Below are 27,522 nucleotides of genomic sequence, written 5' to 3' on the forward strand. Positions count from 1 at the left end.
TACTACTTGAGTAAAAGTCTAAAATTATTTGATTTGAAATATACTTAAGTATCAAAAGTAAATGTAATTGTTAAAATTTACTTATTAACTATCAAAAGTAAAAGTATAAATAATTTCCAATTCCTTATTTTTAGCAAACCAGACGGCATTATTTCCTTGCTTATTTTAATTTACGGAAAGCCAGGGGCACACTCCAACACTCAGACATTATTTACAAACGAAGCATGTGTTTAGTGAGTCATCAGGGATGTTCTCTTGATAAGTGTGTGAATTTTATAATTTTCCTGTCCTGCTAGGCATTCTAAATGTAAAGAGTACCTTTTGGGTGTCAATGAAAATGTATGGAGTAAAAAGTACATCATTTTCTTTTGGAATGTAGTAAAGTAAAAGTGGTCAAAAGTATAAATAGTAAAGTACAGATACCCCAAAAACGACTTAAGTAAAAATAGTTTAAAGTATTTCTTAAGTACTTTACACCACAGGTGAATAGCACTTGGCTGATCTCTTGGAGCAGGACACAGGAGAGCTGAATATATCATGTGAGACAAGAATTCATCAAATAAATCGCAGCAAAGCAATGTAGTTTGTGATTTTTGTTGTCTTAAACTATTACCTAGAATAAACTGATCGCTCTATTGCTAGCACGTCATTCCAGGAAAGGGCCATTTTAGCTATCTGCTCCTGCTAGCTACATCTAATGGTCTGGGAGGACAGAACACTACCACTCAACACCCCCTACAACTGTTCTGCAGTAAAACCTCGCAATCCCAAGTATTTCTCTCCCGCTGCCACCACAACCTCTATTTTCTGCAACTTAAGATCCATTTCTGCAATACAATTGACAACCATAGCTATGAATGCCAAGAAACCTACCTTACTAAAGCACATATTATTTCCATCACTCTCTTAGTTTCTGCCTACTCACAGAAATCCTCTAAGGATCCCTCACCCTGTACCATCTTCCTCAGCCACTCTGTTCACTGCTTCAGCATGTTTTTTTTTTGGGACACCGGGATTTGACAGCAGAGGCATTACAAGGAATCCTGTCGATTTAATGCTCCATCCTCACAGGCACCTGAGCCGGTTTAGGGATGGGATTTGAACTGTGACTGAAGGAGTGGAGTGGTATCTTGATGTATTTTGTGTATGATCTCGGTTTACGCCCCTTCCCACAATGGAATATTTTTGTTTCAATACCCCGTACAGTAGGTGGAGGCAATACACCACAATAGGTGTAGTTTGCTATAAAACCTTGAAGACTTGATGTGTAAGATAATAAGCAGTACCGTAATTCAAAGAACAGCGCGCATATCACTCATTTTTAGCCACACCCTTTGAGCTATGACGCCACCCAATAACATCCTTTCTCTCCAGTGTAAACGGAAGTGAACAGTGACCAAGAATAATTTCCACATTAGCGTTTTTATTGTTCCTATTAAGACGTTTATTGACAACATGGAACTCAAAATATGACTAATTTAACTGCACAGCATCACATACTCACCCCATGTAGTCTTTAATTCGCGTTGGAGGCGGGACTTGGTTAAAATACGTTTTTTTTAGGTAACGCTAGTTAGCTGCTAGCAATGGCTAACTGTATGGTTTTTCACACTCAAATAGCCTCCATCATGGAGGTGCTAGCGAATGCAGCCGTGGCAGATATCTGTAAGCTCGTAGACGACGACTATGCAGTGTTTCGTTTGGAAATAACTCAAAGTCAGAAAGAAAACAGGACATTGCGGAGGAAACTACAGCTACTGGAACTGAAGGTGTCACGGGAGCGCGCAGAGAGGACACCGCGAGAGCGCGTCCTCGCCAGTAGTGTCAAGATCCTCGACCAATTCAGAGGAATGGCAAGGGGTATACCTCGCAGAAGGCTGCGCGGCCTGTCGCCATTCATATATTGCTCGGTGCCTGTCGCCATTCATATATTGCTCGGTGCCTGTCGCCATTCATATATTGCTCGGTTACTGTCGCCATTCATATATTGCTCGGTGCCTGTCGCCATTCATATATAACTCAGTTCCTGTCGCCATTCATATTTAACTCGGTGCCTGTCGCCATTCATACAGTTGAAGTCGGAATTTTACATACACCTTCGCCAAATACATTTTAACTCAGTTTTTCACAATTCCTGACATTTAATCCTAGTAAAAATCCCCTGTTTTAGGTCAGTTAGGATCACCACTTTATGTGAATGTGAAGTGTCAGAATAATAGTAGAGTGATTTATTTCAGCTTTTATTTCTTTCATCACATTCCCAGTGGGTCAGAAGTTTACATACACTCAATTAGTATTTGGTAGCATTGCCTTTAAATTGTTTAACTTGGGTCAAATGTTTTGGGGAAACTTCCACATGCTTCCCACAATAAGTTGGGTGAATTTTGACCCATTCCTCCTGACAGAGCTGGTGTGACTGAGTCAAGTTTGTAGGCCTCCTTGCTCGCACACACTTTTTCAGTTCTGCCCACAAATTTTCTATGGGATTGAGTTAAGGGCCTTGTGATGGCCACTCCAATACCTTGACTTTGTTGTCCTTAAGCCATTTTGCCACAACTTTGGAAGTATGCTTGGGATCATTGTCCATTTGGAAGATCCATTTGCGACCAAGCTTTAACTTCCTGACTGATGTCTTGAGATGTTCCTTCAATATATCCACATAATTTTCCTACCTCATGATGCCATCTATTTTGTGAAGTGCACTAGTCCCTTCTGCAGCAAAGCACACCCACAAGATGATACTGCCACCCCTGTGCTTCACAGTTGGGAAGGTGTTTTTCGGCTTGCAAGCCTCCCCCTCTTTCCTCCAAACATAACAATGCTCATTATGGCCATACAGTTCTATTTTTGTTTCATCAGACCTGTGGACATTTCTCCAAAAAGTACAATCTTTGTCCCCATGTGCAGTTGCAAACCCTAATCTGGGGTTATGGCAGTTTTTATGGCAGTTTTGGAGCAGTGGCTTCGTCCTTGCTGAGCGGCCTTTCAGGTTATGTTGATATTGGACTCTTTTTACTGTGAATATAGATACTTTTGTACCTGTTTCCTCCAGCATCTTCACAAGGTCCTTTGCTGTTGTTCTGGGATTGATTTGCACTTTTCGCACCAAAGTACGTTTATCTCTAGGAGACAGAACGTGTCTCCTTCCTGAGAGGTATGACGGCTGCGTGGTCCCATGGTGTTTATACTTGCATACTATTGTTTGTACAGATGAATGTGGTACCTTCAGGCGTTTGAGAATTGCTCCCAAGGATGAACCAGACTTGTGGAGGTCTACTATTTTTTTCTGAGGTCTTGGCTGTTTTCCTTTGATTTTTCCATGATGTCAAGCAAGAGGCACTGAGTTTGAAGGTAGGCCTTGAAATACATCCACAGGTACACCTCCAATTGACTCAAATGATGTCAATTAGCAGAAGCTTCTAAAGCCATGACATAATTTTCTGGAGTTTCCCAAGCTGTTTAAAGGCACAGTCCACATAGTGTATGTAAACTTCTGACCCACTGGAATTGTGATACAGTAAAATAATCTGTAAACAATTGTTGGAAAAAATACTTGTGTCATGCACAAAGTAGATGTCCTAACCGACTTGCCAAAACTATAGTCTGTTAACAAGTAATTTGTGGAGTGGTTGAAAAACAAGTTTTTAATGACTCCAACCTAAGTGTATGTAAACTTCCGACTTCAAATGTGTATAACTCAGTGCCTGTCGCCCCGTGCCCTGGAATTGGGTCTTGGTCAGTTTTTGGATAGTATGCAATAATTCCCCAGATTACTTAGCTATCTTGAACAAAGAAACAATATAAAATCCTAACCAGTTTAATTTACTGTATTTACTATTATTTAATTAATGAAGGCAATGTGTTGCATGGAACATAATACATTGATCAATAAAAAGTATATCAAGCAGTTATGCTAAGTGTTACCTTACATTACATTTACATTTACATTTAAGTCATTTAGCAGACGCTCTTATCCAGAGCGACTTACAAATTGGTGCATTCACCTTATGACATCCAGTGGAACAGCCACTTTACAATAGTGCATCTAGACCGTGTCAAAACTGTCAAGTGTTCAATATAGCATTGAGCATTGACAGAAGCTAACTTAACAACCTCCCCCCCCCCCCCCCCCATCTACTTTCTCAGGTGAAGGACACCTCACTGGAGGTCACAGGAGCTTTGTAAAGCCAGCGGGACACAATACATGGCGAGATGACCAACCAATCACTGTTGATGAGCTGAGTGGAACCTCAACCCAGCATGTCAACGTGATAGAGGTGAGTGTAGTATTACATAAACATCTACAATTAAATTGTAAATGTGATTTGGCCGGTTTATTTCAGAAAAGCTCCCCTCAGCTTTTTACTTGTTTACATGTACATCTGCCATATGAGAACTTGTAAAACTTCCCTACGACATTGTTATACAATTCAACTCATGTACCAGTAATAACCTCCTCTCTTCTTTTGTCAGTCTGCAGAGGCTGCAGGTCCTGGGGTCAAGCAGGAGAGGTCTGAAGGAGAGGAGGACACACCTCACAGCAGAGACATCCAGGCTGGAGCGCCCCCTGTACCCACGGAGGACCCTACCACCGCCCCAGCGCAACCCAGGACCCGACGCAGGATCACGGAGGTCAGTGGAATGCTGAACACCGTTCTCAAGACAGAGACAGACACAAAGACTTTAACTGAAACACAAAGGCTAGACACAGGATCTGACCACAGATCAGACCAAGGGCGATTGGTCTGTCACACAGGATTTGATCCTGCTCCCGGCTCAGAGTATTTACTTCAAGGTAACCCGAGCCTGAGGACGGTTCAGTCACATCGTGACTCAGGTGACACGTTAGATGATCCGTCTTGTTCTTACACTTCAGAGATGGACCCTGGCAATATGACCTTGGGTTTAAAGATTGATCTATCTAGAGGGGACTGGAACCGATTCAATAGTAGTGTATACTCTGAAGGTTGCCTAGATAAGAAAGGGGAGGGTTTGGTCATAGATGAAGTGAAAGTGGAGTGTGAGGTTCCTTCCACGTGGAATGCAGATAATCACCTAGGATACGGACTCTCACAGGGCAGAGGTTTCTTAGATTACAGAAAAAGCTCAGAGACAAATCCAAATGCCGCAACCCACTCCCCTTTACATTCACTCAGGGATCGTGACACAGTGTCCACGTTGATTGGGCCTTCCGATTCTCATTGCCACATCCTTTTCGATCAGGTATCGAACTCAAACGACAAGGCTAGAGCCCAGACTCAGGGAGGGGGAAACACATCAGGCAATAGTAAAGAAAAACGGTTCCTCTGCATGTTCTGTAACAAAGGCTTCAGCTGCCCCCAGAAGGTGGAAATCCACCAGAGGGTCCACACGGGGGAGAAACCCTTCAGTTGTACCCAGTGTCACAAATGCTTCGCCCAGGCTTGTGACCTGAAGAGGCACCAAAAAGTCCACACAGGGGAGAAACCCTACAGCTGCCTCCAGTGTGAGAAGAGGTTCTCCCACCAGCACCATCTGAAGAGGCACCTGAAGGTCCACATGAGATAGACTAGGTGGAGGGCCGAAAAATGTGAAGTTTATTGATCCCTGTCGAGGAAGGAGATTATTTTTGTATATGACAGTGTTGGGTTCTGAGAATATGAAAATGTACTTATTCATGTCACTGATGGAGTGCTGAGGTTTAGAGTGTCAACACCAGAAGTTAAGGGTTATAGGAGGAAGGTATATAGTGTGTGCAACTAAGCTTGGAATGTGTTGAGTGCAGAGAAGCGATTACATGTGGCAGGCATTGATAAGGGAAGAGAGCCATGGATTAGTGATGAAGGGGTTGACTTCATTTCAGGTCACCTTAAAGGGAAAAATTAAAGTTTATGGCTCGTATCACTGGTGTTCTGCCTAGCAGTAAAGAACAATGTTTGTACAGATGGGTAGGAGGAGACTCAGCCAATGAGGAATGTTTAAATATCAGTGCTTGTGTGTACATGTTTTTGTCTAATGCACCTGTATTGATCCTCTGGGAAGAATAAACTTGGTTAAGCTTTCATAATGTTCGTTGAGTGTTTTACTCTGAGAATTAGAACCTAACAACAGTAAAACATTTTTATGATGACTATTACATTTGTTGGTACTTTAAATTCTCATAAGAAGTATATTCAATCATTTTGTTGGGCAGATTTTCGAAACTGCTAAACTTTGAACTAATCACATACCCGTTGTGATGAAGAGAGCCAATGGCCTTCTTCTATCTACGACGCAAACACTGCCTCTTGTGAAAATGCAAACTGCTGTCTAATGAAGAGGAACAGCTATAGCTAACTCTCAAAGACTGAAATAAGATAAATATCTGTTTAAGTGCACTTGAAATATGCAGCATGCAATACCAATTGTTTGGATCGTATGAAGAGGTAACTTCGTTGGCCGTTTAGCCAATTTATTGAAAGCTAGTAAAATGTTAGTTTGACTAGCCTAGTCAGCTACTGTAAATGTCAATTTGTGTTTCATTAGCTTTCTTTGACAGTGAATCCAATTTTTTAAATAATGTTTTGTCTCATTTCAATTAACTAGCTGCAAGATTAAATAAACATTCAATCGTATAATTTGCATAGAAACCTAAACAAAAGCATGAAGGTAGAAAAATGTGTGTGTCATGAATGCTAGAATGGAGGTATCAAAATGACGGCTGCATATTAGCCAATACATATAGCATACTTTTCATGACATCTCTAAAAACAGTTGTACAATGTGCTTTGCAATAAGATAACCAGAGTTTGATTTCTAAACCAGATGAGTTCTCAAATTGCAGCTGCCCAATCTCATGGTGGGCATGCATAGTGTTTGATCCATTGGTATGGAGAATGATAAAGAGCTTTTAGGATTATAGAAAAAGTATTTGGGAAATATATGTTTTAGTTTTTTATGAGTTTCAGTAAATGTGAGTATATTTAGGTGGTTTAAATTATTAACTTTCCTACTAACCTTCTAAAAGTGGACAGTGCCAAAATCTTGCCAATCCATTCATTATTCTACTAACTATGACAGAATGTGAGGCAAATTTTACCATAATGTACGTTTCGGAAAGTATTCAGACCCCTTGAGTTTTTCCACATTTTGTTACATTAGCTTTATTTTAAAATATATTAAATTATTGTTTTTCTTCATCAATCTACACACAATACCCGATAATGAAAAAGCAAAAACAGGTTTTTATACATATTTGCTAATAGAAATAAATAAAAAGCTGAAATACCTTATAGGTATTCAGACCCTTTGCTATGAGACTCGAAATTGAGATCAGGTGCATCCTGTTTCAATTGCTCATCTTTGAGCTATTTCTACAACTTGATTGGCGTCCACCTGTGTTAAATTCAATTGATTGGACATGATTTGGAAAGGCACACACATCTATATAAGGTCCCACAGTTGTTAGTGCATGTCAGAGCAAAAAACAAACATTTCCAGAAGGACAACCATCTCTGCAGCACTCCACCAATCAGGCTTTTATGGTAGAGTGGCCAGACGGAAGCCGCTCCTCAGTAAAAGACACATGACAGCCCGCTTGGAGTTTGCCTTAAAGGCACCTGAAGACTCTCAGACCAAGAAATATGATTATCTGGCCTGATGAAACCAAGATTGAACTCTTTGGCCTGAATGCCAAGCGTCACATCTGTAGGAAACCTGGCAACATCCCTACGGTGAAGCATGGTGGTGGCAGCATCATGCTGTGGGGATGTTTTTCAGCGGCAGGGACTGGGAGACTAGTCAGGGTCGAGGGAAAGATGAACGGAGCAAAGTACTGAAAGATCCTTGGTGATAACCTGCTCAGGACCTCAGACTGGGGTGAAGGTTCACCTTCCAACAGTACAACGACCCTAAGCACACAGCCAAGACAACACAGGAGTGGCTACAGGACAAGTCTCTGAATGTCATTGAGTGGTCCAGCCAGGGCCCGGATTTGAAGCCGATTTAACATTTCTGGAGAGACCTGAAAATAGCTGTGCAGCGACACTCCCCATCCAACCTGACAGGGCTTGACAGGATCTGCAGAAAATAATGAGAGAAACTTCCCAAATACAGGTGTGCCAAGCTTGTAGCGTCATACCCAAGAAGACTCGAGGCTGTAATTGCTGCCAAAGGTGCTTCAACAAAATACTACTTATGTAAATGTGATATAAAGAATAAAATAAATAAAATAAAAAATGTGTAAATATTTATAAAAACCTGTTTTTGCTTTGTCATTATGGAGCGTTGTGTGTAGATTGATGAGGGGAAAAAAGAATGATACATTTTAGAATAAGGCTGTAATGTAAGAAAATGTAGAAAAAGTCAAGAGGTCTAAATACTTTCCGAATGCACTGTACACCCGAAAAAAGAACACCGTCACAAATAGTGTTCCACCATTTATTGATTTTGGAGACAAATAGCAAATGTGTCTCAGTATCTAAATATAGTGTAACCTATCAATCACACACATACAATGTTTGTCCAGAGATCTTTTACCATCTATGCCAAAAGCCTGTGGCCTCTCATGGAGACCGTAGAACTGTCACCAACACATGCTTCACTATTACACCTCCTTTAAGAGCATTTGTGTCCATCAAATTTATTGAAAGCTAGCCAATGTGTGACTTGCCAAAGCGTATCGAAATGATCCCGCCCTGGTCACCAATGTTGCTGAATCCAATCAAATGTTATTTGTCACATGGTTTGTAAACAACAGGTGTGGACTAACGGTGAAATGCTTACTTACAGCCCTTCCCAACAATGCAGAGAGAGAATATAGAGAGATAATAGAAAAGTAACGGAAATGTGTTAAAAGTAATAAATATACACTCTGAAAACCAGCTCCTCCCTCGACAGAAGATACTGTAGTTTGCTAAAGTCCATCACATGTACGCACTGTGGAAGAGGTTCTGGGTGACGAGCTACCTCAGGATACACCAGCAGAAAAACATTCCACTCTATAACATAGAAAGTAGGGCTGGGGATTGCCAGGGGCCTCATAAGATATTATCACAATACTTAGGTTCCTATAAAATATGTATCACGCTTCTCACAATTCAATATGTATTCCGATTTGATGTTCCAAACGTATTGCTCACTATATGTCTGCTGCAGAGAGAGGAGAGAGCATGAGAAATCGAGTTGATGAATCAGGGAAATAATAGTGCTGAAAACATATTGGCTCACTATTTAAAAACAAGATGGAGAACAAGCTATAGGATGAAAAATATCGGGAGTTTTTGCGCAGGTACAGCCGACTAGCGCCAGCTAACGCTACCTACAGTAGCAAAAAAGTAATAATAATAATAATAAAAAAATAAGAATATTTTTTATTTTATTTAAATCGGTAATTGGAGTCAAATATTGATATGATATTGTCCCAGAAGTTACGTGATTGGTAACCATTCCAATCATTAAAGGACACATGTTAATATCTATTGTCAACAGAAAAGATCCACAGATGCATTTGCAATAATGAGAGTAACAGATTTCAATGTTGAATATTCCTGAGTAAAATATTGCGTCCAGACATTTTGTGATATATAAGCCAGCGGTCTAAGGCACAGCGGTCTATGGCACTGCATCTCAGTGCTAGAGGCGTCACGACAGACCCTGGTTCGATTCCAGGCTGTATCACAACCGGCCGTGATTGGGAGTCCCATAGGGTGGCGCACAATTGGCCCAGCGCTGTCCGGGTTAGGCCATTATTGTAAATAAGAATTTGTTCTTAACTGACTTGCCTAGTTAAATAAAAATAAATACAAATCTATTAACACTAAAAAGTCTGTTACATCAAATAAAAATCAAATGTATTTATAAAGCCCTTTTTACATCAGCAGTTGTAACAAAGTACAGACACCCAGCCTAAAGCCCCAAACAGTAAACAATGCAGATGTAGAAGCACAGTGTCTAGGAAAAACTCTCTAGAAAGGCAGGAACCTAGGAAGAAACGTAGAGAAGACTGAGGGGTGGCCAATCCTCTTCTGGCTGTGTTTGGTGGAGAGAGTATATGGCCATTAAGGCCAGATTGTTCTTCAAGTAGTTCATATTATGTTTGTACTGTGTAAACTATATGACGTTCACAAATGCCTTTATCATTACTTCTATTACTTCTTGTAAATGAGTGCAGTTTATCAAGTTCATGCAGATTTTTAGTTGAGACGTATGTGTGGTTTATATATTGTGTATTGAAAACTTTTCATTCTAAGACATTCATTGAGACTCTCTTTAGTATACATCACACCCTATTCTGCATACACCCGACAGTGCTTTTTAACCAATATATGTTTACTAAATATACCTACACATACCCACACACTAACAAACACCTACTGTACACGTCAAAATAGTTTAGTCAGGTTTGTCTGATAATGACTTTTGACTTACAAAGTCATATTTATGTCTACCATGATGGGTTTAACAACAATGAAGTCATTCTGTAACTACAGTACATGTGGTGGGGATGGGTAAACACTCCATGTTGAAATTGTGTTTATCTGTGTACGTACCTGAGGGAGTGTATGTCTGTGTAATCTGTATCACCTGTCTCTTCTAGGAGGAGGAGGGTCCAGAGGTGCTGCTGGTGAAGGAGGAGGGGTGTGAGGAGGGTCTGGGGAACCCTGAGGGGACCATGGTCATGGAGGACAACCAGACTACACCTCCTCCTGAACCCACAGAGGAACCAACTAAGCAGCACAGGACCACATACAGTCTCACTGAGGTGAGTCCACTGTAAACTACTGTCAGAATGGTATTATGTCAGAGCTCGTATCCACAAAGCCTCTCAGAGTAGGAGTGCTGAACTAGGATCAGTTTAGCCTATTAGATCATAATGAATAAGACAATATAGACAGATGGGGAACTGATCCTCGATCAGCGCTTCTACTCTGAGACGTCCCTGGGGCTGTAGCCACAAAGCATCTCAGAAAAGGTCATAGGAATTTGGTTAAAACCTGTTTTAAGACAACAACAAAAAACCTCTAAGCTCAGAATAGTTTTTAGGATGATGTTAAAACACTGCTCAGACCAACTCTGAGCCAGGAGTAAAATCAACTCTTAAAAATTTCTCAGCTGGTAATCAGGACAGTTTGAGGTACCATAATGGAAAGATAGTGATGACGCTCATTGACATTGCTATGGGATCTTCCCAACAATGCAGTGAGAAATAAAATAGAGAAATAATAGAAAAGTAATAACAGAATAATAATAAATACAGAATGAGTAATGATTACATGGGGTACCGGTACTAGGATAATTGAGGTAGATATGTACATATACAAGTGGGGCAAAAAAGGTATTTAGTCAGCCACCAATTGTGCAAGTTCTCCCACTTAAAAAGATGGGAGAGGCCTGTAATTTTCATCATAGGTACACTTAAACTATGACAGACGAAATGAGGAAAAAAAATCCAGAAAATCACATTGTAGGATTTTAATGAATTTATTTGCAAATTATGGTGGAAAATAAGTATTTGGTCACCTACAAACAAGCAAGATTTCTGGCTCTCACAGACCTGTAACTTCTTCTTTAAGAGGCCACATACATTCGTCAGCCTTGGATTTCCCGGCGGCATCCCCTTTGTGTGGCCATAATGCACCTTCTCCCTGAGTGCTGCCTGCTCCGAATCACTCACACTGCTCTCCATCACCTGATCTGGTCTTTCTCACAGGCTACAAGTAAAGACAGACACTTCGGGGACGCAACTTCGCATGTCCTTATCCAATTCCGAAGTGCATATTGAAGATATTGGAAGAACTGTCCACATTTACTTTTCGTCAGCTAACAAGATGAGTGGGCCTAACGTACAGCAAAAGCTCTAGCCTATTGTCAATCTACTATCCCCCATAGTACAAAAGTTGGCCTATTATATTCTCTGCAAGAAATAAATATTCCAAACATAGTCTGGGACAGTTGTGGGAAGCGATAGATCCCAAATTAATACAACCACTAGCATCAAAAAACTTTTTAAAGCAATGTGGCTGACGCAACAGATCAGAACGTTTAAACTATTATGCTATTTCTTCAAATTATAAGCGCAGCAATGCACACACGGCAGTAAGCTATAAGCGCAAATGTTCCATGATCAAAAGTGATCACAAATGCATGTAATGCTTTTTATTTTTATATTTTGTTATTTATTTTTTACCCCATTTTCGTGATATCCAATTGGTAGTTATAGTCTTGTCTCATCACTGCAACTCACGTACAGACTCAGGAGAGGCGAAGGTCGAGAACCGTGCATCCTCTTAAACTCAACCCAACCAAGCCACACTGCTTCTTGACACAATGCCCACTTAACCCAGAAGCCAGTCACACCAATGTGTCGGAGGAAACACCGTACACTGCGCCCCGGCCCACCACAGGAGTCGCTAGTGAGCGATGGGACAAGGACATCATTGTCAGCCGAACCCTCCCCTAACCCAGACGATGCTGCGCCAATTGGCGGCCAATTCTGCCCACACATTTTCTATGGGATTGAGGTCAGGGCCTTGTGATGGCCATTCCAATACCTTGACTTTGTTGTCCTTAAGCCATTATGCCAAAACTTTGGAAGTATGCTTGGGGTCATTGTCCATTTGGAAGATCCATTTGCAACCAAGCTTTAACTTCCTGACTGATGTCTTGAGATGTTGCTTCAATATATCCACATCATTTTCCTACCTCATGTTGCCATCTATTTTGTGAAGTGCACCAGTCCCTCCTGCAGCAAAGCACCCCCACAACATGATGCTGCCACCCCCGTGCTTCAAGGTTGGGATGGTGTTCTTCGGCTTGCAAGCCTCCCCCTTTTTCCTCCAAACATAACGATGGTCATTATGGCCAAACAGTTCTATTTTCGTTTCATCAGACCAGAGGACAATTCTCCAAAAAGTACAATCTTTGTCCCCATGTGCAGTTGCAAATCGTAGTCTGGCTTTTTTTAGTGGCGGTTTTGGAGCAGTGGCTTCTTCCTTGCTGAGCGGCCTTTCAGGTTATGTCGATATTGGACTCTTTTTACTGTGGATATAGATACTTTTGTACCTGTTTCCTCCAGCATCTTCACAAAGTCCTTTGCTGTTGTTCTGGGATTGATTTGCACCTTTCGCACCAAAGTATGTTCATCTCTAGGAGACAGAACGCGTCTCCTTCCTGAGCGGTATGACGGCTGCGTTGTATTGTTTGTACAGATGAACGTGGTACCTTCAGACATTTGGAAATTGCTTCCAAGGATGAACCAGACTTGTGGTCTACAATTCTTTTTCTGAGGTCTTGGCTGATTTCTTTTGATTTTCCCATGATGTCAAGCAAAGAGACACTGAGTTTGAAGGTAGGCCTTGAAATACATCCATAGGTACACCTCCAATTGACTCAAATTATGTTATTTAGCCTATCAGAAGCTTCTACCGCCATGACATAATTTTCTGGAATTTTCCAAGCTGTTTAAAGGCACAGTCAACTTACTGTATGTAAACTTCAGACGCACTGGACTTGTGATACAGTGAGTTATAATTGAAATAATGTCTGTAAACAATTGTTGGGAAAAGGACTTGTGTCATGCACAAAGTAGATGTCCTAACCGACTTGCCTAGACTATAATTTGTTAACAAGAAATTTGTAGAGTGGTTGAAAAATGAGTTTTAATGACTCCAACCTAAGTGTATGTAAACTTCCAGCTTCAACTGTATATCATTCACAAGTGATAGGCTAATATCGTCACCCATCAGTCTATTCTTGATATAATATTTCTTTACATATACTAAATAAAATATGTGTGAAATTTGTTTTGATTTAGAATGGACCATTATCATGCACCTGTATCAAAACAGGGGCAGTGGAAAAAATACATGTCACTATATGCATATGCACTTAAATAGCGAATGGAGGACGTTTTTCCCCGTGGTTTATTTTCATGCCAGCCAGGTAGGCTATACTCCTGTTGTAAATATAAGCAATGTGCCTAACATTAGGAAAGTTAATAAATAAATATAGTAGGCCTAGCCTATAGAAAGCTGATGGGATCCTCCTCTTTTTAAAAGGCCATCACTCTGTTTTCTCGCAGAATTGCATAGCTTATTGAAATGTTGTGCAACATGCTCCAGTTTCAACTGTTCTGCCTTATTATTATTCGACCATGCTGGTCATTTATGAACATTTGAACATCTTGGCCATGTTCTGTTATAATCTCCACCCGGCACAGCCAGAAGAGGACTGGCCACCCCACATAGCCTGGTTCCTCTCTAGGTTTCTTCCTAGGTTTTGGCCTTTCTAGGGAGTATTTCCTAGCCACCGTGCTTCTACACCTGCATTGCTTGCTGTTTGGGGTTTTAGGCTGGGTTTCTGTACAGCACTTTGAGATATCAGCTGATGTACGAAGGGCTATATAAATACATTTGATTTGATGAGCTCATGGGTCTCATGAAGTGTTTGATTCGATTTTTTATTACATTTGCATTGATGTCAGAGTGATTAAAGGGACAATATAGTGCTGCGTACCAGGCAGTTAGCAAGTTTAGTAGGCTACTAATGACGATCAGCAGCATCAGAGCTTGGAGAAGACTAATTACTGTAACTAAACGGTCATGTGGAATTTGACTGCCTTCATGACTTGTGACCGCCGGTGTGGCGCTAAGGTCACTGCAACAGCCCTATTCCAGACTTGGTGCATCGGTACCACTTGCCCTGTGGTAGCAGAGAGAACAGTCTATGACTTGGCTGGCTGGGGTCTTTGACAACGTTTAGGGCCTTCGTTTGACACCGCCTGGTATAAAGGTCCTGGATGGCAGGGAGCTCGGCACCAGTGAGGTACTGGGTCGTATGCACTACCCTCTATAGCGCTTTGCGGTTGGATGTCAAGCAGTTGCCATACAAAGCGGTGATGAAGCCAGTCAAGATGCTGTCAAGGGTGCAGCTGTAGAACTTTTGGAGGATCTGAGAGTCCATGCCAAATCTTTTCAGCCTCCTGAGGGGGAAGAGGCATTGTTGTCCCTCTTCATTACTGTGTTGTTATGTGTGTGGACCATGATAGGTTCTTAGTGATGTGGACACCGAGGAACTTGTAGCACTCGATCCACTCCACTACAGTCCAGTCGATGTAAATGGAGCCGTGTTCAGTCCTCCGTTTCCTGTAGTCCTTGATCAGCTCCTTTGCCTTGCTGACGTTGAGGGAGAGGTTGTTGTCCTGGCATCACACTGCCACTTCTCTGACCTTCTCCCTATAGGCTGTCTCATCGTCGTCGGTGATCAGGCCTACCACCGTCGTGTCGTCAGCAAACTTAATGGTGTTGGAGTCATGCATGTCCACGCAGTCGCAGGTGAACAGGGAGTACAGGAGGGGACTAAGCTTAGTGATAAGTTTTGAGGGCGTTATGGGGTTGAACGCTGAGCTTTAGTCAATGTGTGAATTTAAGTATGCTCTCTCTAATTCTCTCTTTCTCTCTCTCGGAAGACCTGAGCCCTAGGACCATGCCTCAGGACTACCTGACATGATGACTCCTTCCTGTCCCTAGTCCACCTGGCCATGCTGCTGCTCCAGTTTCAACTGTTCTGCCTGTGATTATTATTTGACCATGCTGGTCATTTATGAACATTTGAACATCTTGGCCATGTTCTGTAATAATCTCCACCCGGCACAGCCAGAAGAGGACTGGCCACCCCACGTAACCTGGTTCCTCTCTAGGTTTCTTCCTAGGTTTTGGCCTTTCTAGGGAGTTTTTCCTAGCCACCGTGCTTCTACACCTGCATTGCTTGCTGTTTGGGGTTTTAGGCTGGGTTTCTGTACAGCACTTTGAGATATCAGCTGATGTACGAAGGGCTATATAAATACATTTGATTTGAACAGCATTCTCACCTCTTGTCCAGGTGGGAGAGGGCAGTGTGGAGTGAAAGAGATTGCTTCATCTGTGGATCTGGTGTGATGTTTTCAAAGCATTTCATTGCTACATATGCGAGTGTTACGAGGCGATAGTCATTTAGACTGGTTACCTCTGTGTTCTTGGGCACAGGGACTATGGTGGTCTGCTTTAAACATGTAGGTATTACAGACTGGGTCAGGGAGAGGTTGAAAATGTCAGTGAAGACACTTGCCAGGTTGTCAGCGGATGCTTTGAGTACGCGTCTGGTAATCCATCTGGCCCTGCGGCCTTGTGAATTTTCTTGTTTGCTTATGGCCCTATACAGCTCGTTAAGTGGGGTCTTAGATACAAAAAATATAGATGAAAACTCTCTTGGTAAATAGTATGGTCTACAGCTTACCATGAGATATTCTAATTTAGGCAAGCAGAACCTCGAAACCTTAATTTTAGAGATAAAAACAGCTGGTGCTAACAAAGAGACATACACCTCCCCCTTGAGCTTACCGGATGCTGCCGTTCTGTCTTACTGCTGCATGGAAAAACCAGCCAGATGTATATTATCCATGTTCTTGTTCAGCCAAGACTCTGAGAACCATGGGTTATTACAGTTCTTCAGGTGCCGTTGATAGGGTAGTTTCGAACGGAGCTCACCCAGTTTGTTTTCCAGTGATTGTACGTTCACCAATAGAATGGAGGGTAGAGGTGGTTTATGTACTCGCCGACGTAGTTTGTTAGGGTGCCCGCATGTTGGCCACTCTTGCACAGTCTATTTTCCGAGTCTCTGGGATTAGGGCCTGGTCTGGGGTGAGCAGTATGTCCTGCTCCTCTGACTCGTTGAAGTAGAAATATTCATCCAAATCGAGGTTAGTGATCGCCGTTCTGATGTCCAGAAGCTCTTTTCGGTCATAAGAATTAGAATTATGGGGAATAACTCATCGCGATGAGGCATGGGAAAATGTTTAATATAATTTTCACCTAAATGTTGCAATGGGAAAATGTTTAATATAATTTTCACCTAATACAATTACTTTGCCTAAACTTAATTATTGCCTAATATTTTGGCATGCATAAGCTTTTTTTAACCAATTCTGATGGTTGTTAAAAGAGGAATTATGTTAATAGGCTATTACCGTTATATCAACACACTCGTCACTACCGTTTAACAACTCTAAATCGCTTTGGCACAGTAGGCATCAACTCACTTGCCGATAATGTTGCATAAAACGTTTGAATAGTCTATCCTTTTCGTCAAACATAATCAAAGTTAACGTAGGCCTTATCATGTGAAAATTATAGACCTTTCAAACATTTTGTGCAACATTATCGAGATGCTTTCAATTTCCAAACCTAAAGGTATACCCAATTTAAGTCTTATTTTTTTAAAGGTCGACTGAATGTCTATCAAGATGATGTTGCGCCCCAAAGGTATAACATGAAACAACAATGTAGGTTATTGACATAATCAAAAGAAAATTGGGATTATTTATTAGCCTAGTGGTTAAAACAATTTAGGCATATCATGTGACATTATTGTCAAAAGCGAGAGATACTGTTGCAGGTAGGTCTAGATTATTTATGGATTGATCATATAGAAATATCAACACATTCTTTCAACAACTCCAAAATAATTGGCTATGGTGCAGGAACCACTGACTCGCTGCCCTTTTCTATTATCTAGACACTTGCTGGAAACTCAACTAGTTAGAACAGCTCATGAGTTCTCCTAAATATCTGTAGACTAGGTAGGACTCTTATGACTAAAGATTCTTCAAGCATAGCTTTAATTTTTACCCATAAGAGTAGGATAACTTTTACTCTGAGACACTTTGTGGATGCGGGCCGTGGTCTTGATTAATTTTGTCTGAAGTGTGGGACCATGTTTTCATGTATTAAACCATTAAATACTATCAAGTATTGAACTCAACTAACATGTTTTCATAGTATCAAATCACCTAACATGTTTGTGTAGTGCTCATAACAATACATCAGAAGATGCTCCATAGCAGGGTGCTCATATCAAATTTCTTGAATCAACATCCTCTCACTCTGTATCTCTTACAGTCAGTAGACATGGTGGATGGAAAGCCTGATCTGCTGCTGGTCAAAGAGGAGACCATAGAAGACGTACCAGAGAGCATTGACCTGTTAAGTGGACAAAAGATGGGGGAGCAAGGTAAGAAAGAAATACATATAGCCTACATACAGTAATATATCTTCAATGGGAATAGTAATGTGCCTGGCTATACATTTTTTCAGAAGATTAAATCAATACAACAAAACACACAATGCATGATTTTGACCAAGTAATTGACACAAAAAAACTCCATATGTAGAGTTCTCTGCCATGTTTAAAAAAAAGTATATTTTGTAACCTCTTCCTTCAGGTGGTTGGCTGGAGATTAAAAGAGGAGACTGGGCGGCCATCTTGGATTCCCAGACTGGCGCAGCCAAGGGTCGAGGGGACAACATCACCGAGCTGGCTAGGGCCAGAGGAGACATAGTGGAGGTCAGAGAATGGGACAGAGTCCCTAATGCCGAGCTGGGGAACAACACTGTTAACCACAACCCAAAACAGACTGTCGAACACAAAACAACAGTCAAACTTAATTTCCATGACAACAGACTGGCTGAGACCAGGGCAAGGCGTAGATTTGGTCTGCGAGGACGAGGTGGTGTCTGTATGCGGCAGGAGAAAACAGCCACAGACTCTGCTAGCGATACTCCATCCTGCTCCTATAGTTGTGATTCAGAGAGACTGATGGTGTCTCAGATTAACCCCCTATCAGGTGCTGCCTTCAGCCTGCCTTCTATAGGATCTATCAACTGGAACATGGATGCTGTGACAACACAGACACTCCCTGGCCTTCATCCTCCTCACACTCCCCTAATGTTAAACCCGACCTCAGACAATGCCAGTGCTTCAACACTAAATGGCTACATAAGCCCATTGACAAATGACAGTAGTAGAAATGGAATAAGTAAAGGTGGTGGCGCCAAAAATAAGCGATTCCCGTGTTCATTCTGTGGGAAAGTGTTCAGTTTCCCCCAACAGGTGGAGATCCACCAGAGGATGCACACAGGGGAGAAACCATTCAGCTGCAACCTGTGCAGGGTCAGTTTCTCACACTCATCCAGCCTAAAGAGGCACCAGAGGGTCCACACAGGGGAGAAACCATTTGGCTGCCACCTGTGCCGGGTCAGTTTCTCCCACACGTCCAGCCTGAAAAGGCACCTGAAGGTCCACACGGGAGAGAGGCCGTTCGCCTGTACACATTGCGAGAAGAGATTCTCAGAGAGGAGCTACCTCAGGTTACACCAGCAGAAAATGCACACAGGCCATGTATAGTGACATATAATGTAGTATTATTTCGTTTGTAGTTAATTATGTTGGTTTTGGATGTAGTAGGGAGCTCGATGAGGTGACATGAGGGAAGAATGAGTATGATAAGGCAGAGGAGATGATATGGTGATGGTTGGTGTGATAGTGTCTGTAAAAATGCTTCACTGATGAAGAGTGACAACCTTATCATGGTGTTTGATGCTGGTGTTTTATAATGAGGAAATGATAGTGCCTTAATTCATGTATACTTGATATAAAGCAATGAAGCTATGTGTAATGTAATGTTGAACCGTTTCCAAAGTATTCTCAACTTCATTTTATCAAAGAGAAGGGTACCAGATTTGGTAACAGGTCAACTGTTACCATAGTGATAAAAGTTATTCTCCATGTCACTAGGGCTGTTGCGGTAATCCAGCATTCATGCGTCATGAACGCAATACAATTCTAATGTGACCAGTCATGGTAATCTCCTTTTATGCACTCTGGACATATGTTCGTAGTACCAAACTCTGTAACGATCATCAGGTCGCTAATGGCCTGGTACTCAGGGCTCTATTGTCCTTCTAGCCACTCTGACATCAATGCAAATGTAATCGAAAATCACATTAAACACATCATCAAAACAGTATGTGCTTTTAAAACTCACCTCACTCTGATTGATTGATCAATTTGAATAAATTAGTTCAACAACAGGTTGAATCTGAGTGGAAAAAAAGATACCTTTGGTACAAACTTGCCCTAGCCTAAATAAAACAAATTTAGAGTCTACATTATAGTGGATTTTTTGGGGATTTTGTATAGCCTAGTAATAGGGCACATTTTATATTTTTCATAATTAATAGGCTGACACATTACCTTTAGCTACAGAATATCTCACCACCATGCCTTTCCATCTCCTCCCCGCTTTCCTTAATGCCATTCTTCAGCGCACAGTGAGAGGGGCTGTCAACAGTTTAATGAAATACAGCAGACAGTTTCGTTGTGAAAACATGTTACTATCGATGTTCCCTTAGAGATTTCACTTGTTTTTCCACATTAAGCACCAGGAACAGGATTGGAGTGCCCATGGCATGCAGAGTTTGGGCAGAATATCTATCACATGAAGTAGTTTCCCCGAAATGGGACCAAGCTGCGGGAAAGTGACCTCCATTCGCTATTCGTTACGGATGATATGCATCTTTTTCTCTTGCCTCTGTTTCTGCAAATGTGATGATGGGACATTCTAAATCGAAACTCATTTTACATATTAGTTAGGATTAAATTGAGAATAGTCTGGTGAAATAATGATCACTTGATGAGAGCTGGAGTGAACAGCATGTGCTGCCTGAGGCAAGGAACAGAGCACAAGCTTTTTTTGTGACTTTCTCAAAATTGTCAATAGCCTATCGTCGCATCATGCAGCCCATACCTTTTGATTTCTAAAGCATTCTAAGGTTTGTATCATTCACAACTAAAGTTGCCAAATTACAGAAAATCTGGCATATAGAACCTGTTTCAAATGATGACTTTTATGCTCAACATAGACACTTCATATGCTCACTCCGGAATGGGAAAAATATAATTTATATTTTAAGTTCAATTATAATCGTCTTACTATAAAATCATATAATATAAAATAATGGCATGGGACTTAAGCACTCTCTTGTCTGCTAAATGAACAAGCCTATAGCATGGCGCATAGCCATAAAATGATGTTTATTTTTGACAGTATACAGTAGGGCAACTCATTCTATTCTTCTGAAATACATTTTCTTCACATCATGTTTCTTTAGACTTGACTAAAATAAATAATGGCTTTGTTGTGATGGTGTATATTCAATTGATTTATTCTGTGTTTTTAAATGTATATGTTCCAAAGTTCATCAGCAGCTTGTATGCATGGAGGGCTGGAGATGCTCGACGTGTTTATGTTAATTACTGGTCAATTACCATGAGACCAGCAGGCTTTTGCATGACAACCAGCTGACAAAGTGTCATGACCAGCACAGCCCTACTTATTGTTTTGTGCAATAAAAAGTACTGTACTTTACATTGTGAGTATTACCATTTTGTTGAAATAAAATACAAAGTTGACTCTGCTGACTGACTTGGTTATTTTTGTATTATTGCAGGGACCGAGTTTCCTTTATTTCAGTCGAACCAAAACATTATACTTAATTCTCGAATTAACACATATGTAAATGTTTTAAATAATTAACTCCAATGGCTCCATATTGTTAGGTACTTGAATCACAGTGTTAGAGAAAGGCTTGGCTGTGGTTTAACATTTTATAATATGTCATGTTTCTGTGTCTACAGCAGAGTTTCTTATATGAACCTTTTTATATGCTCTTTTGTAGACTTTGTGTTTAGTCTGTAGTCCATGAGGACCTGTTGATATCTGGTGTTGCTGGCAGGAGAGCGTGGACCTCTGAAACGGCTGGTCACAAACCCGGATCCAGCACCCTGGGTTAGGAGCCATCGATCTTCCTTCCCGAGTCAGAACCAGGACCGACCCACGAGGACCAGAGATTCCACCACTACACAGAACACAACCAGTGGACAGGTGGACTGAACAACCTCAGTCCTGGCGGTCATCAGAGAGACAGAGGCTCCAGTCAGGGATCCAGTCTGCAGCCCAGACTCTTCTCTTCACAGTCTCAGTGCAGGGATGAAGCAGGGCTTGTGGCTGATAGAGATAGAACCTCCTGTTCCTATGATACAAACACCACAGTATCCATGATGAACAGAGCAGGTCTTCCTGAGCCTCAGCCTTCATGGAGAGTGGTGGGAGACCTCCGTCATGGTAGTCTACCAGGAAGTTTTTATTTTCCATTTCATGCCTGGTGACTCGGTTCATAGAAGGTCTGGGCCTGGACCTGGGTCTAGCCTTCCTCAGTATTACCTCACCAATACAGACAGACAGTCAGGATGGGTGGTCACCACAAGAGGTTCCTAGCCTATAACACAGCACACAATCTCAACAACACCCAAACAATGTCTAGAGGTCAAGGAGGGAGCTCAAAGACTAACCACCTAATGGTGGTGGCTCCTGCTTCTACCTCCTCTGGTGTCATAGGGTCAAAAATTAAGAGGCCAAGCAATAGGACAGATGTTGACAACCCGTATGCCTGCTCCACATGTGGGAAGAGCTTTGCTGAGGCAAGGTATGTGAAGCAGCACCAGACTGCTCACACCAAGGAGAGGCCCTTCAAATGCAAACTATGTTCCAAGAGCTTCTCCTTCCTGAGTTTCCTCATCAGACATAGGTGTGCCCAAAATGGGGAGAAATCGTAGCAATTCTTTAGATGAAACATTATAGTTATCATGTGAAGTGTCCTGGGCTAAGAGTTTTTATTAGTAAGAGTTGAGCATCTGGGTATGCTAACATTCTTACATAATACAGATTTGTTGTTTGGTGTGCTGGCATAGCCAAAACACTGTCCTTGAAGTCTAACACTATATGAAAACAGTGCATTCGGAAAAGTATTCAGACTCTATATTCAGTACTTTATTGAACCACCTTTGGCAGCGATTACAGCCTCGAGTCTTTTTGGGTATGAAGCTACAAGCTTGGCACACCTGATTTTGGAGAGTTTCTCCCATTCTTCTCTGCAGATCCTCTCAAGCTCTGTCAGGTTGAATGGTGGGCGTCGTTGCACAGCTATTTTAAGGTCTCCAGCGATGTTCGATGGGGTTGAAGTCCGGGCTCTGGCTGGGCCACTCAAGGACATGCAGAGACTTGTCACAAAGCCACTCCTGCGTTGTCTTGGCTGTGTGCTTAGGGTCATTGTCCTGTTGGAAGGTGAACCTTCACCCCATTCTGGGGATCTGAGTGTTCTGGAGCAGGTTTTCATCAAGAATCTTTCTGTACTTTGCTCTGTTCATCTTTCGCTCGACCCTGACTAGTCTCCCAGTCCCTGCTGCTGAAAAACTGTAGGGATGGTGCCAGGTTTCCTCAAGACGTGATGCTTGGCATTCAGGCCAAAGTGTTCAATCTTGGTTTTATCAGACCAGAGAATCTTGTTTCTCATGGTCAGAGTCTTTTAGATGCCTTTTGGCAAACTCCAAGTGGGCTGTCATGTGCCTTTTACTGAGGAGAAATTCCTTCGACCTCGTGGCTTGGTTTTTGCTCTGACATGCACTGTCAACTGTGGGACCTTACATAGACAGGTGTATGCCTTTCTAAATCATGTCCAATCAATTTAATTTACCACAGGTGGAGTCCAATCAAATTGTAGAAACGTATCAAGGATGATCAATGGAAATCGGATGCACCAGAGCTCAATTTCGAGTCTCATAGCAAAGGGGCTGAATACTTGTAAATAAATAAGGTAAATATGGTATTTGTTTGTAATAAATTTGAAAAAATGTCTAAAAATCTTTTTTTCGCTTTGTCATTATGGGGTATTGTGTGTTGATTGAGGAAAATAATGAATTTAATCAATTTTAGAATAAGGCTAAAGTAACAAAATGTGGAAAAGGTGAAGGGGTCTGAATAATTTCCAAATACACTGTATATTCCCCCTTTGAATTTTTTTTTTTTACCTTTGTTCTAGTCAACAAATATAATGTCCCTCCCAACATTATTTTGCATAATCAGGTGGTACCCGTTCCTTTGTGTACTATAATTAGGTGATCAAATCTGTTAATGAGAAATCATGTCCTTCTGATATGTTTACGTTTTATGTACTTGTTTATCCTTTAGAATAAAACGTGGCCTCCTTTTCCTTCGAACCTATGAAAGGGATTCCACGGCCATTGTCAAAATTGGCTATATCATACAATTGAATGAAAACAAATTAGCTTTTTAATTTAAGGTTCGTTTTAAAATCAAATGTTAAGCAGATACATTGTAGAAAAAAAGGCAGGCTTTAGACATAATTATGACTTTGGCTGTGGATACTAGTGAAAACTGCTTGAAAGATACTGATCATGATTCGGTTTTACGTGTAATTCAAGAACATCGCACATACCCTTTATTTAGCCACACCCTTCTATGACGCCTACCAATAATATAATTTATCTCCTGTGTAAACGGAAGTAAATTACGAATAACAATTTCCACGTTAACGTGTTTATTGTTGCTATTAAGACGTTTATTAACACCATGACACTTAAAATAATTAATTTAACAGCACAGAATCACATACTTACCCTATGTAGTCTTTAATACACGTTGGAGACAGGAATTGGTGATAACTATTTAATGCTAGCTGCTAACGTTAGCAAACAATGGCTGACGGTATGGTTTTTCACACTCAAATAGCCTCCATTATGGAGGTGTTAGCGAATGCAGCCGTGTCAGAGATCTGTAAACTCGTAGACGACGACTATGCAGTGTTTCGTTTGGAAATAACTCAAACCCAGAAAGAAAACAGGGCATTGCGGAGGAAACTACAGCTATTTGAACTGAAGATGGCACGGGAGCGCGTCCTAGCCAGTCGTCCCAATAGTGTCAAGATTCTCGATCGGTACAGAGCAATGGCTAGAGGTATATTCTGCCGAGGCTACGCGGCCTGTCGCGGTTCATGTATAGCTCAGTGCCCGTCTCTTCGTTCTGCACGTGTTCAGATGTTACCCAGAATTGGGTCTTGGTCAGTTGTTGGATAGTATGCAATAATACCTCTGATTATTTAGCTATCTTGCAAAGACACTATATTTTAATCAGATTCTTGATGTGCTGCATTTCCTATTATTTACTCAATGAAAACAATGTGATACATCGAACATAATACATCAATAAATAAATAGTATATCAAGAAGTTATGGGAAGTGTTACCTTAAAATCGTTGCCATTTCTAGACAGTGTCAATAGGGTACAATATAGCATTGACAGTACTGAACTTAACCCCATCTTTCCCCCAATCACTCTCACAGGTGAAGGACATTTCACTAAAGGCCACAGGAGCTTTGTGAAGCCAGGGGGACACAATACATGGGGAGATGACCAACCAATCACTGTTGATGAGGGGAGTGGAACCACAACCCAGCACATTATCGAGATAGAGGTTGGTGTAATAGTGTTACATAAAAAAATGCTAATTTGTAAATCAATAGCCCATTAATTTCAGCAAGGCTTTCTTCAGCAATTGACTTGCGTACATGCACATCTACCATAGGGGAGCTTGTTTGACTTCCCTACGACATTGTTATCCAATTTAAGTAAAAACCTCATCTCTTCTTGTGTCAGTCTGCAGATGCAGGTCCTGGGGTCAAGCAGGAGAGGTCTGAAGGAGAGGAGGACCCACGTCACAGCAGAGTCATCCAGACTAGAGCGGCTGAAGTGCACTCTGTAGCCACGGAGGACCCCGCCACAGTGCAGCCCAGGACACAACGCAGTGTCACGGAGGTCAGAGACAGACACAAGTCAGAGACAGACACAGAGACTTTAACTATAACACAAAAGCTTTTACACACAGGATCTGACCACAGATCAGACCCAGAGCGACTGGGGCTGGGGCCACTGGGCTGTCCTCCTGCTCCCGGTTCAGAGTATTTACTTTACGGTAACCCAAGCATGAGGGCTGTTAATTCCCATCCGGACTCGGGTGACGCATCAGAGATTGGCAATGATCCGTCTTGTTCTTACGCTACAGAGATGGACCCTGGCAACATGCGTTTGGGTTTAGAGACACACACTGATCTGTCTAGAGGGAACTGGAACCGGTACAGTACTAGTGTATACTCTGAAGGGTGCCTAGATGAGAAAGGGGAGGGTCTGGTTGTAGAGGAAGTGACTGTGAAAGTGGAGGGCGATGATCCTCCCACATGGAATGCAGATAGTCACCTAGGAGACGGACACTCACAGGGCGGAGATTTCTTAGATTACAGGGGAAGCTTAGAGACAAATCAAAATGTTGCGACCCACTCCCCTTTACACACACTCAGGGATCACGACCCAGTGTCCACGTCGATGGGGCCTTCCGATTCACACGGCCGCATTCTTTTCGATCAGGTATTGAAGTCAAACGACAGTGCTAGAGCCCAGGCTCAGGGAGGGGGAGAAACATTAGGCGGTAGTAAAGAGAAACGGTTCCTCTGCAGGTTCTGTAACAAAGGCTTCAGCTGCCCCCAGAAGGTGGAGATCCACCAGAGGGTCCACACAGGGGTGAAACCCTTCAGCTGTACCCAGTGTCACATGTGTTTCGCCCAGGCTGGCAACCTGAAGAGGCACCAGAGGGTCCACACAGGAGTGAAACCCTTCAGCTGTACCCAGTGTCCCATGTGCTTTGCCCAGGCTGGTGACCTGAAGAGGCACCAGAGGGTCCACACAGGGGAAAAACCCTACAGCTGTACCCAGTGTCCCATGCGCTTCGCCCAGGCTGGTCACCTGAAGATGCACCTGAAGGTCCACACGGGAGAAAGGCCATTTGCCTGTACGCACTGCGGGAACAGGTTTTCAGAGAGGAGCTACCTCAGGATACACCAGCAGAAAAAACATTCCACTCTATAAAATATAAAGTTACCATTCCAATCGATAGCTTCTGATGTTTAGATCCTACCCTTCATTAAAGACAAAGATTAATTGTCATTGTTGTCAACCGAAAAGACCCACAGGTGCATTTGGAATAATGAGAGTAACAGATTTCAGTGTTTAATATACCTGAGTAGAATATTGCATCCAGACATTGTGATACATTGTATAATACTGTATGATATACTGTACAACCCTAAAAAAAGTATGTTACATAGTGTTTGTACTGTGTAGGATATGATGTTCACAAATGCCTGTTTCATTACTTCCATTCAACTACTATTTTTTCCCCCAAGACACTTTTAATGAGAAAACGAATGCAGTTTATTCACTTCATGCAGAGGTTTAGTTGAGACTTGTATGTGTGGTTTTCATATGGTGTATTTAATGACTTCCTCCCGGGATTGAACTTTTGTTGTAAAGTGATATCCCAAGTATAAATACAAGTCTAAATGTAAAAAAATGTTTTGAGCAAAAGTTTTTTGGAACACAACTGCAAACTTCAAGGAGTAGGGCATTCAAGGAGTTGGTTTGATAGGAAGTTGCGATACCATCTGCTTTGTGAACAAAAGAGGAAAGTCCACCCACTTGTGCTATGTCCTGGACCACCTATTGAGATGTGCCTTTTAAGTAAATCCACTGTTAAATGAGGTGAAAAGGAGACTGGATTGCCACCTTAACACTTGTTCATGTTTAATAAACACAAAATTAGACTTTTCATTCTAAGACTCATTGAGACTCTCTTTAGTATACATCACATCCCATCTCACCCTATTCTGCATACACCTGACAGCGCTTTATAACCATTATAGACTTACTTAATATAGGCAGACTTACCCACACACTAACAAAGCCAACTTATTTTTACCCACAACATATCTATGTCCACCATGAGT

The 27,522-nt window shown here is 41.7% G+C and overlaps 4 protein-coding genes and 1 long non-coding RNA gene across 5 annotated transcripts in view; 2 read left to right on the forward strand and 3 right to left on the reverse strand.

Annotated features, from left to right (window-relative positions):
- Positions 1-27,522, reverse strand: part of LOC124012438 (zinc finger protein 606-like) — a 1,040,669-nt gene that overhangs the window by 530,880 nt on the left and 482,267 nt on the right. The window lies entirely within an intron of this gene.
- Positions 1-27,522, reverse strand: part of LOC124012437 — a 971,157-nt gene that overhangs the window by 494,704 nt on the left and 448,931 nt on the right. The gene's annotated exons all lie outside the window — the stretch shown is intronic.
- On the forward strand, positions 1,365-21,248 carry LOC124012444 (neurotrophin receptor-interacting factor homolog). Its single transcript, XM_046326070.1, has 6 exons — positions 1,365-1,860; positions 4,147-4,277; positions 4,474-4,632; positions 10,556-10,720; positions 17,892-18,003; positions 18,215-21,248. Exons 1-6 carry the CDS (start codon positions 1,587-1,589, stop codon positions 19,174-19,176), a joined length of 1,803 nt encoding a protein of 600 aa, XP_046182026.1. The 5' UTR covers positions 1,365-1,586; the 3' UTR covers positions 19,177-21,248.
- Positions 17,277-24,710, reverse strand: LOC124012499. The gene is made up of 3 exons (XR_006834726.1): positions 24,307-24,710; positions 18,203-18,310; positions 17,277-17,972 (listed from the first exon to the last, which is right to left on the reverse strand). It is a non-coding gene; the product is annotated as an uncharacterized LOC124012499 (long non-coding RNA).
- On the forward strand, positions 24,177-27,351 carry LOC124012462 (zinc finger protein with KRAB and SCAN domains 1-like). The gene is made up of 3 exons (XM_046326099.1): positions 24,177-24,643; positions 25,030-25,160; positions 25,343-27,351. Exons 1-3 carry the CDS (start codon positions 24,385-24,387, stop codon positions 26,603-26,605), a joined length of 1,653 nt encoding a protein of 550 aa, XP_046182055.1. The 5' UTR covers positions 24,177-24,384; the 3' UTR covers positions 26,606-27,351.

This window comes from Oncorhynchus gorbuscha, linkage group LG24 (genome assembly GCF_021184085.1).
Source record: "Oncorhynchus gorbuscha isolate QuinsamMale2020 ecotype Even-year linkage group LG24, OgorEven_v1.0, whole genome shotgun sequence".
Classification (NCBI taxonomy): domain Eukaryota; kingdom Metazoa; phylum Chordata; class Actinopteri; order Salmoniformes; family Salmonidae; genus Oncorhynchus; species Oncorhynchus gorbuscha.